The sequence below is a fragment of the Vespa velutina genome, chromosome 4 (assembly GCF_912470025.1).
Source record: "Vespa velutina chromosome 4, iVesVel2.1, whole genome shotgun sequence".
Classification (NCBI taxonomy): domain Eukaryota; kingdom Metazoa; phylum Arthropoda; class Insecta; order Hymenoptera; family Vespidae; genus Vespa; species Vespa velutina.
In genome coordinates, this window is record NC_062191.1 from 5,983,190 (window position 1) to 5,995,289 (window position 12,100).

A 12,100-nucleotide genomic window follows, 5' to 3' on the forward strand; every position below is an offset into this window, starting at 1 on the left:
TTGATTGATTGATTGATTGATTGATTGATTGATTGATTGATTGATTAATAGAACGTTCATTAGTTAAATCGGTTTTTTACAAATTTAAACAATTATATAATTCCTGTGAATAATTCGAATATTCTAATATACATAATATATCAGTAAAATCGATCGAAATAATCAATTATTGCGTAATGATTCTTATGTAAAATCTTGTTTCTTCATGAGAAAAAAACAACAACAATATATATATATATATATATATATATATATATATATATATATATATATATATATATATATATCGTATATTGATTACAATTCGTATAAAATTAATTTATTTATTATTTTTTACAACAACCGAAGTACACATACTCTCATTATAGATAGGATTCGAACGATCAATTCTAATGAAATAGACCGTTGCTCATTTAATATTTATAAAATGAAATTTATTATGTTTCAATGTGTCACGGTAGTTGTAAGAAAAAAAGAAAAAGATGATTTTTTATCTACCACAATACATATTATGAAACGACCATAAAATATCACATACGAAAAGAGAGAAAAGGAGAAAGAGAGGAGAGAGAGGGAGAAGAGAGAGAGAGAGGAGAGAGAGAGAGAGAGAGAGAGAAAGAGATAAAAAAAAGAGAATAACAAATCTATTAAAAATAATCTCAAAACCAGGGTGAATACATAAATACGCTCGTCGAAAGACACTACCTATCGATTGTAATATAATGTAATATATTATTAAGATACACAGAGATGGTGGTTGAAATTTCGAGTCTAATTTGACAACTTGTAAATAAGCGTTTTTTGGATAATTCAAGGATACACATATAAGATATGTACAATAAAATATGCCGATATATTGTATTTAGAGTTCTACGACGTACATATATATGTATATATATATATGCATATATATATATATATATAGCTCATCTTTCAAACTTCTTTTTTTAGTAAATAACGATAAAACTTTAATGTTAATATCATAGATGACCGCTTACTCGAGACGCAAAGATCGCATTTTATCTCTAATATATTAAACATATTTAAATTTCTCTTATTAAAGAAAAAAAAAAAAAAAAGAAAAAAAAACCGTAAGAAAAATCCAAAAAAAGAAAAGAAAAGAATCTGAGTACGTCGTCAATGTAATTTTCAGATTTAACGTATCACTTAGTAAGTTTCATTAATAAATTTATAGAAATGGAATTCTTATAAGAAGGAAAATGATCGAATTGATTATAAAACGTATATGAAAATTAGATATTTCGTTAATATTTACATTGTAATTAAACAATTAAAAATTTTTCCTCGTTTCATAAATAATAAAAACAATATTTGATAATTGCCAATGTTTTTTTATTTTCTATTTTTTTTTTTTTTTTTCGTTTGATTGCAATTCATCTTGAATGTAATTCTATTTGTAAAAGCATGCAATGATGATAAAACATAATTCTGTATATTATTATTATTATAATCATACAAAAAACAAAGTTTATTAAAATAATTATGAGAGAACATTTCCTTCTTATAATTCGAATGATTTGTCAAAATGAACTTTTCAATGAAAAATATTATGTGCATTAATAACAAAGAATCGTTAATAATATTTGCAATTAAAAATTTTGTATTTTTTTTTTCTTTTTTTTTTTTTTTTTATTTTTCGTCTCGCTGTAAGATAATATTCATTTTTTGATTACTGTGTCGCAATAATGATGCGAATAAGGAACAAAAAGGAAAGAAAAAAAAAAAAAAAAAAAAAAAAAAAGAAAAAAGTAAAATAGAGTAATCATTGATTGAATCTTCCGTTGACTTTTCGCCAAAATTTGTTTACGTCGTGATTCCACTTTTTTCTTAATGCACAAGAAAAAAAAACATATGTAAATAAATTAAATACAAAGAGATGATATAAATCGAATATTTAGCGATGTGAAAATAAAAAATTTTCACATTTTTAATCTCGCATTAGCAGGTAACGAACACCATAAAGAAAAAGAAAGAGAGAGAGAGAGAGAGAGAGAGAGAGAGAGAGAGAGAGAGAGAGAGAGAGAGAGAGAGAGAGAGAGAGAGATTGAAAAAAAGATAAAGATGAAGTATTGTTCGCATTAACTCGAATATATATATACATGCATACTTACATGCATACATACATGCATACAAACATACATACATGCAGTAATACAGTAATAACAATGATTGCTATAAATTTACGTTATCATCGTTGGATAATATGTAAAATTAATTAAATAACAAAGGAGAAAAACGAAAGAGAAAAAGAAAAATAATCAAGACACATTTAATCATGCAATGTTGCTATAAGTGTTATAGCATAAGTAGTCTTTAAGAATACCATAGCTATGAAATTTTATAAGTAAAATCAATATAATTCTATAAAAAAAGGAGAAACAATTGAAAGAAAGAAAGAAACAGAGATACACAGAAAAATAACAACAACAACAACAAATTGTTAATTACGTATTTATGGTTATTTGAAAGAAAGGCAAGGGAACTATTGTCTTTCTTAATCGTAATATTGTCTTAATTAATTCGTTCATAGGATGATAATGCGAAAAATTAGGGCGGTAGTAGGAAGAGGGGGAGGGTGTGAGAGATGCAAGATCAAATGATAAAGGAAGAACAAAAAAGAAAAAAAAAAAAGAAATTCGTGCAAAGAAACAACCATAAGTTCACGATAATAATAAGATAATATCTTCATGGTGATCGTACCACTACTTTTTGCCAATACTGACTATTATGCTTCCTTACGAATTACGTATGCTTTTTTATTTTACTACGATATTTAATATTATTCTCTTCTCTCCTTATAGAAATATATACTTATATATTTACTTACATTGTTCGCTGTTGCGAGGAACGATTTACTTACGATTTTTGTAAAGTTAAAGAAAGAAAGAAAGAACGAAAGAAAGGGAAAGAAAATGAAAAAAGTATATAACAAAAAAAAAAAAAAAAAACATACAGAGAAAATACCATATTAATTGATCTTCCAAACCTTGTATTTAAAATGTTCAGATATAATTAAGACTTATTAACAATTATTAACGGTTCTTATTTCGATCGAATGGATTATCGACCGATAGTTTGTACAAAAAGATAACCAAAAACAAGAAAAAAGGGAAAAAAGTAACAACAACAAAAACATTTCTCATTATAAACGCTAGAAATAGTATAACTCATCGTTCGGTTTCCTCTCCCCGACAATTGTGAAAGAAATAAAACGTGAAAGAATGAAAAGGAAGAAAAGAAGAATTAAGAAAAAGAAATCGATGATGTACGTTAGTTCGAAAAACGAAAATTTGTAAAAAGATAAAACAAACACACAATCACACATATACACACACATATACACACATTACGTATTTATAATAGTATCCATATAATTACTTGTAAGATAAAGGAGGACAGTTAAACAGACATTATTGGGTAACGAACGAACGAACGAACGAGACGAATGAAAGCAAACGAAGAGAATTTAAAACAAAAATATATAATCCTTTCAGCACGCGCGCGCGCCTTAATGAGCGATTTCGATGTAAACAAAAATCTGAAAGGAGACCACATATCCCTCACTTTCATGTAATTCTTATTTAATTAAATAATAAAAAAAAAAAAAAAAAAAAAAAAAACAAAAAAAAACAAAAAAAAAATTAAAAAAATAATAATAATGGAAAAAAAGAAAAATGAAAAAAAAAGAAAGAAAGAAAGAAAGAAAGAAAGAAAGAAAGAAAGAAGGATAAAAAAGACCACACACAAAGTCTAACAAAATGAAATGACAATGATAACACATCACGCCGAATAATTATATTAAAGATAAAAAATAAAGAAAGGAACGGGGAAAACTTAAATGAATACATATACATACATAAATATATACATACATATACATATATACATACATACATACATACATATACATACATAAATACATATACAGATTAGTACGTAAATAAATAAAATAAAATAAATCTTGTAAAAACATCGAGTTAAACAACTGAATTATTAGGCGAAAATGAAAAGAAAGAGAAATGGAAGAAAGAAAGCGAGAAAAGGAAAAAGAAAAGAAAACGGGAAAGGGAATAAAGGCTAAAAAAAAATGCGTTCGTGCGATTCGAAATAGGTTCCAAAAATCTGCCTGCACACACCGCCACGTGTACTGACATTTAAGTGGATCGTACTTTGTAAATTACTATGGACTTCGTAATTATATGCTAGTATATATATATATATATATATATATATATATATATATACATATATGTATATATGTATGTGTGTATATACACATACATATAAAAACGAGTATAAAATTGTATATGTGTATACACGTGTGTATATATATATATATATATATATATATGTATATATATATGTATATATATATATATACATATTATACGTAAATACATGTGCTCTGCCACAATAAAGCAGTTTTTTCTAATCTAAAAATTAGTTGTGCTTTTTACGTAACCCAAACAGATAAATAAATCCGTATGATCTTTAGATCATCAATCAAAATTCACATCTGAGTCTTTGCATTCGATTTTCGTATACATACATACATACATACATACATATGTGTGTATAGTGTACGAGTATTGTGGATGTGAAAACAAGGCTCGGGGCAAGTTGGAAAGGGCAGGACAGGTCATTGATATCTTTAACAGAGTATCGAGAGAGGTTACTCGCTGAGCCGCAATGACAAAGAAACGTGACGGTACTATGTTTATCCTACTCCCACGATTTCGTGCGGCCATTGTTGAGCCATTGTACGTGCTTAATTTTACGAGATCCTACGGAATAAAGTATTAAGAGTAAATAAATAAATGTTACATTTGTTTATTCATTAATTACGTAACAATATCGTAAATTTATTATTACATTAAACATTGTTCAATACGATCGTCATTTAATAATTAATTCTTTTCGGTTTTATTAATAATTATCCTTTTTATTTTTAAAAATTATATAAATTCATTATGTCAACGACGCCACTAGTAAAGAACATAGATGATTTATCACACTCAAACTTTGACAGAATCGTCGCTGACAGACGTTATTCGATCGTATATCTGCGAATGTATATCCTAGGGTCGGGGTAATAGGGCATGAAAACTTAATATGCAGCGGTAACTCGGACAACCTCTGAAACACCTGTTCGATCGATTGAGTCGAAATGGATACGTACTAGTTCCTTCGTTTTCTTCCTTTTTCGCCTTAGCATTATCATTGCGACGATATTTCAATTATTATTATTTTTCTTTTCTTCCTTTTTTTTTTCTCTCTTTGTTTCTTTTTTTTTTTTTCTTTTTTCTCTTACTTCTACGTACATAAATACATCGTAATTATTATACATATTTTATTATTAATTTTAATTATATTTAAGATAAATCGTAAAATAATTTTATACGATCGATTAAACGTAATTTAGAAACGTTTAAGGAATAAAAAGGGAAAATATTATAATATAACAGAGGAGGAAAAAAAAGGAAGAAATTTAATAATTAACTCGATTGACAATTCGAAAAAAGCGCGCAGAGTGTGTTACGCCAAAGAAGTTGTGCTATTGGTGGAAAGTAGGACGAAGGGAAAAAGGAATGGTACGCGTCGTTTTCCATAAGCCTCGTGTGTTAAGGCGGTTGGCTTGACTAACGAATCACGAAGCTACTGCGATCGATACATAGGACGTTCGGTGGAGTTACGAATGAGAACCGAAGAGTACCGAAGTTAGTCGAAGCATTACGGAAAATACCGAGCGTAAGCGAAACGTAGAAGGGAGGAAACGACGCGTATGCGAACGACGCCGAGGTCTTCTCCGGCTTTGGTTGAAAGAGTGTTCGCGTCTACGGGCGCGGCTTTTGCGTCTCGAGCTGGCGTTTTACACGGGAAAATGTCCTCCCTCGACTATCTCGACTTGTGTCGACTCTGTCTCGTGAAGGACCGCGTCTCCGTGCCGATATTTGAGGGCGAGGGCGACGTAAGGCAAATTTTTCTCAAGATAACCGCCTGCCTACCGGTCAAGGTAAGCCTACTGCGCCATAGTCTACATTGTACCGTGGACCCTCCCTCCGCAAAGAAATCGCCATCTTGTCGCCTCTTTCGCGGACTTACCACTTCGATGAACTTATATCAATGTTCTGACTTTTTGGACTCCCGGTATATTTTCTACCAGATGCAAACACATTTCAGACTCGACACGCGCCTCGAATGCCGTTAAGCGAAATTAAGGCGGTCCAACAATGCTAAGGCTGTTATGCTGTGGATACGTCCTTTCATTTCTATCTCTCTCTCACTCTTTCTCTTTCTTTCTCTCTCTCTCTTTCGATTTATCTATCTCTATCTATCTTTATCCAACTTACGCTTACTTATGTATATATATATATATATATCTCCATCTTTTTCTCGCTCATGGTCCTAGGAATTTTTCGATACTTTTGCCGCGCTTTTTTTTTAACGACTCATAGTTTCAGACATTTTCATTATGCGATTCGTATTGAATAATTATTAAATCATTTCTTAATATTAAGCGTAGAATAATCGTTTCAAAGAATATTTACTTTGGCGACGTTGAAATGGAGGAACATTGATCGTACAAATGTTTTCGACATTTTGTTGAATCAGATGCATACTGTTTATTTAAAAAGTATGCTCATTTTTGTGCAAATACGAATTATATTTCATTTTTTTCATTTTCAATGCAACATCTTAATTTCCATCGTAGAAGAGAGACTATTTTGATCTAAGTGCTATATAAACATACTCGAAACGGTCAAAATAGAAATGTTTAATATGATAAAATCGATTTATTTCTAGTACCTTCATTCACTTAATACTCGCGTATCATGAAAATATTAACTAATCACAGTTAATTAAAAATCGAAACAAACTATAATTATATGTATGTATTAAAGCTTTCATTGGTTCTATGAATTTTTTTTTTTATTTACAGGTCGATAGGGAAGACAAGTTACCTAAGAAAATATGTGATGACTGCGTGTATAAAGTAGAATTATTTTATCAATTTTGGAATACATCGGTTAATGCGGAAAAACAATTGTTGCAATGGCTGGGAGAAGTTGGATTAGAAGAAAAGCCAGATTATGTTACAAATGTTCTGAATCAAGTAAGTAATTAATATGCCTTGATGTCGGGTGTTATAGAAATTTTCTAATTTCTATGGTTGGACAAAAAAAAAAATATAATAGATAGCATGCATGTTATCGATCGAACATTAGAAGATATAGATATTTTTTTGTTTTTTGGATATTCTTTTGTATGTTTCCCTTGACTACTGCTATAAGCAGTGGACAAAATACTTAAATTTCCATTTCTAAGTGAAAGTTCACCAAATAATATTTTTTCTTCTTTTGTTGTCCATTTAATGGTTCATTCTATATGGTGTGTTTACAAAAATATAGTATAGTAAATCATTTTTTCTTATGGATTGTTAATTTTATATATAACGTGATATTTTTTCTATAAAATTAATGATTAATATGTGTTTTCCTTTTTTTTTTTTTTTTTCTTTGTTATATAGAACGTTATGAAACCAGATCCAAGCGGTGGAAACAGATTAGATGGAAGTATGATGCAGCAAGTAAGCGGGCATCAAAACAACATGGGTATAGGTATGATGGACAACATCAGCTTGAGTATGCCTATGATGATGTCCACGACCAATCAACAACAAATAACCTCAGTTCCTATGGATGCAAGTGGTAGTTCTGTGCAAGAAATGCCTGGTACAAGTACTCAGTCTACGCATGAACAAATCACACAAAGTCAAACAAATACAAGCAATCAACATGAAGAAGAGGAGGAGAGTAGTGAAGAAGAAGAAAACTCGGAAGATGAATGTGATGGGGAAGAAGGTAATAAATTTTTTAAATAAAATTTTTCTTTTTTCTTTTTTTTTTCTTTTTTTTTTTTTTTTTTTTTTTTTTTTTTTTTTTTTTTTTTAAATATTATCTGCTTGTTTTCAAGTCCAAATAATATTTTCGTATGAATATTTTCAATTGTCAAAACGAACATTATACTTGTATTCAAGGCCTACCTGTTAAAGAAGAAAGTGAAGAAGATCCTAACAATAGCAGAGTCATCGAACCAACAACATTTGTAAATGTTTCATTAGCCTGCGATGAAGCTGGCCCATCGGGACTTCAGCAACAGAAGGTTACTGAGATGCCTGAAATGGCAATGCAACAAAGTACAGACGGAGATCCCAAATCTGGGTGAGTTTTTTTTATCTAATTTAATTATATAAGGGTCAAAGGTGTATAAGTTGTGGCAATCACAAACAATCACGCAAACATTTATATAAGAACCATTGAACCATTGAACTTATTTAATCGAAATTAAATTCATTTCAAATTTTGCCTTTTATATGATAAAAAAAATAAATATTTCAGGTCAGATAATTTAATGATTTTAAATGAAAAATAAATTTGTTATTTCAATATAAAGTTCATATTTTAATCACATTGTAAGATTAAGAATTATTTATATACTATTTATTTATTTATTTTACGTTGCTATGTTCATTGAACTGCAATTATGTGCAAAAAATATGTAGATGAAATAATTCTATATTACTTTTTATACGGATTTTAGTATAATGAAAATTATTTCTTTTATATTTTTTTTGTTTTTATTTTTTTTTTTTTTATTTTATATATATATATATATATATATATATATATATATATATATAAATTAGTAGAATTAATTTCATCGGTATTTAAAAAAATATATATATATATATTAAGAGGTGAAGTTCCATAAACACAAGGTAAGTTCTTACACTAACCACAACCGCCTTTGGCTCTGGATATTTAGCAATTTGATTAAGATCTTATAAACAACAATTATACAAGAAGAATTATGATATTTAATTTACATATTATAAAAAAAAAAAAAAGAAAAAAAAACAATTTTACATATGAAAAAGTATATTCAATAAAATTTCAAATTGCTAAATACCTTCCTCTAGTTACATGTTCTCGCATGTGTATAGTGTTCGTTCTAAAGGGAAAGAAACAAATGATATTTACATTTAAATTAGAAAGTATAATTCAGAGATTTACATATAATTATTTATAATTCTCATTAAAACGATCACTATCTTAGGTATTGTATATACGTGTACGATCAATGGACAGAGGGTTCATATAAATTTATTTTGAGTTTACAAATCCCACAGATCAATTATCTCAGGATATGAGAAGATTGAGTTTTAAGATTTAAAAAAGAGAAAATTCATGGAGCTCTCTGTCCAGTCGAGAAAGAAAATGTTTACATGTTGTCGATATTAATATACCCACGCTTACGTGAAGGCACAAAATGCCGCACACGACCGTCATATTGGTCGATCAAAAAGTCACAAACCGATTGAATATGTATAAGTTTAATCGTTCACGCTCGTTATTAAGAACGCTTGGTCGATCGGAGGAATAATTATCGCCAAGTTCTTCCACAATAATACATTATGAATATCGTTCGATTATATATATATCTATATATGTATACATATGTATATATATATATATATATACAGTCACGTTGGTAAGTAAGTTAACGCAGTGCGTTAAAGTTATTAATCAGGTAAAAAAAAATAATGGAAGTCGTATATTGGTTATACTAATAATGACAGTATTGAACGATATATCATTGATCGTAATCTGTTATTATAGATGGTATTTATTTTCAATAAAAAAAATTCTCAAAGAATTATAAAATATCGTCAATTCAGAATGAACGAACGCATCGCAATTCAGAATGAACGAACGCGTTGCAAAGTAAGTTAACCATCGTATCATTTTTCTTTTTTTTTCTCTCTTTTATTTTTCCTTTGGGGTTTTTTTTTTTTTTTTTTTTTTTTTTTTTTTTTTTTTTTTTTTTTTTTTTTTTTTTTTTGTATATAACCGTTGCAACCTTTATTGTTACTTATTTTCGTAGGACATTAAAACACTAACAATACTTTTATTAGCACGTATAACCTACTATGAAATAATAACGACTAATATTTCGTTGACCATGGGAAGAAATGAAGAACGATCTGCTGAAATAAGATTGAGAATTTTTGTAACGCGGAAAAGAAGGATATTTATTATCTTTAATGAAAATTAAAGAATATATAAATTATTAAATATAAGTGTTATAAAAAGAGAGAAAGATTTCCGTTGAGTTTCTGCCGAAGAATAGTATGGAAATGCAAAACAACGCCGCGTGATGATAACCGTATTATTCGTGAGATAAAAGATAATTTAGAGATAGATAAAGATAGATTCAATAAAGCGGATTATAAAGTGTTTTTCGAAATAATCATTTGATTATTTACAAAAGCCAATTGAATTTTGGTAATCTGTTATTTAATACGATTCAGTCGAAAATTGAAATTTTTAATAATAATAGACGGTAGTAGTGGTGTATGCTTGGCGGAAAAGCGATGAAAGTTTTAAAATGGTGGTATCTAAAAATAGTTATTAAACATGGAAGTGGGCTCAGTTATGACGCGTTTTAGTATACACAATATTGGAAACTTTGGTCATCATTGATTCTAAATAAAAAATACGTAAAAATGTTGTAAAACGATCTGTTTCTTTTCGCACAAAAAAAAAAGTAATTATGTCTTCCAATAGAACAATGATCGTCTAAATATAAAGGTAATAATGAGATTTTTTTAAAGACAATATAAATATTGTTCCCACAAAGTTTGTCCTTGAATTCGATCTTGTATTTGTGGGATTATTAAAGAACGTGACTATAAATGACAGAGAAAAAAAAACAAAATCAATTTTATTGATTCATCGTACAATAAACGGAACAAGATTAGTTTAAATATAATTGAAAAATGAATCCATAATATAGCATTTACGAGACGTGAAAGATTATCTTTCATATAAAATATTTTAATATAATTTACTTTAAAATATTAAAAAAAGTAGGACGCGTTAATTTACTTTTTGACGCTATCCATTATAGTCTTTTTTTTTTCTTTTCTTTTTTCTTTTCTTTCTTTTTTTTTTTTTACATATGAAAATTTATATTATTTTTGCTTATCCATTTATTCATTGTATTATTCTATATTATATATATATATATATATATATATATATTATTTATACTAATTATATATGTATATATAAGTATTAAATCATTGAACATATTATTCTACTCATTTCTTTAATTTTTATGCACAATTGTGTCGTTAACTTACTTACCGATGCGACTGTATATACATATATATATATATATACAGTGTGTGTATAGATATATATATATATATACATATATATATATATATATATATATATATATATATATATATATATCGTCATTCTCGTGCTTTCGAATGCCTCCGCTTTTACAATTATAATCAAAGATCACATTGATTCGTTTATTGCGCTCGATATTTTAAGTGCGATCACTTGATACAACGACGACTCTTCAAATACACATGGAGACATGTCAATTTGTCCGAGAGATATATTCGTCTCCTAATGCACGATATATATATTATACGTTTCCGATAAATATAATTTTATTAAATACGAAGAGGTTAAATATGATAGTGCATCATAATCTGCAAAAACGAGAAAGAAATTACGGAAAAAAAAAAAAAAAAAAAAAAAAAAAAAAAAATCAAACGTATCCCTTGACACATACACACATTTTAACCGACGAGAATTCCGGAGGAAGTCACACGCGACACTAGAATCGCTAGAGAAATCTCAGGAAGAGACGAGAAGAGGAGACAGCTAGTGTGTAACGTCGCTCTAAAAAACTAGGATTCTACGTGGAGAAATTCTTATTTCAGGCGAGTATCTCTTCAATCTATGTTAATCTACGAGACAATTAGTATTTATTAGTTTGTAATTATTTCTTCGTTTCTTTTTTTTTTTTTTTTTCTACTATTTTTTTTCTTTTTTTTTTTTCCTTTCTCTTTTTTAAGTATGTTATTATATATTCAACATATGATAATAACATACATACATACGTACATTTGTTTTACATAATTAATATTTATATCTCGAAGACGGTGATCGATTGTGACGTCACTTTTTTGACGTTAGATCTTTATTTTGTTCAT

At 28.2% G+C, this 12,100-nt stretch overlaps 2 protein-coding genes across 21 annotated transcripts in view; both read left to right on the plus strand.

Annotated features, from left to right (window-relative positions):
- The window catches only part of LOC124948657 (two pore potassium channel protein sup-9), a 62,964-nt gene extending 60,898 nt beyond the window's left edge, over positions 1-2,066 (plus strand). For all 4 annotated transcript variants that reach the window (XM_047492562.1, XM_047492561.1, XM_047492560.1 and 1 more), the window contains one exon: positions 1-2,066. This exon is cut by the window's left edge and continues 3,946 nt beyond it. The gene's annotated coding sequence lies outside the window, so the exon portion shown is untranslated.
- A 3,529-nt stretch (positions 2,067-5,595) lies between these two features.
- The window catches only part of LOC124948652 (zinc finger imprinted 3-like), a 49,617-nt gene continuing 43,112 nt past the window's right edge, over positions 5,596-12,100 (plus strand). For 2 of the 17 annotated variants that reach the window (XR_007100793.1, XM_047492539.1), the window contains exons 1-4: positions 5,599-6,034; positions 6,962-7,135; positions 7,550-7,883; positions 8,060-8,243. Coding sequence is in view for 15 of the 17 variants with exons in the window: in XM_047492539.1 (XP_047348495.1) it covers positions 5,804-6,034; positions 6,962-7,135; positions 7,550-7,883; positions 8,060-8,243 (923 nt within the window). In the remaining 2 variants the exon portion in view is untranslated. Of the gene's footprint in view, positions 6,035-6,961; positions 7,136-7,549; positions 7,884-8,059; positions 8,244-12,100 lie in introns of all 17 variants that reach the window. The other 15 variants (XR_007100794.1, XM_047492551.1, XM_047492540.1 and 12 more) reach the window with 14 other exon arrangements.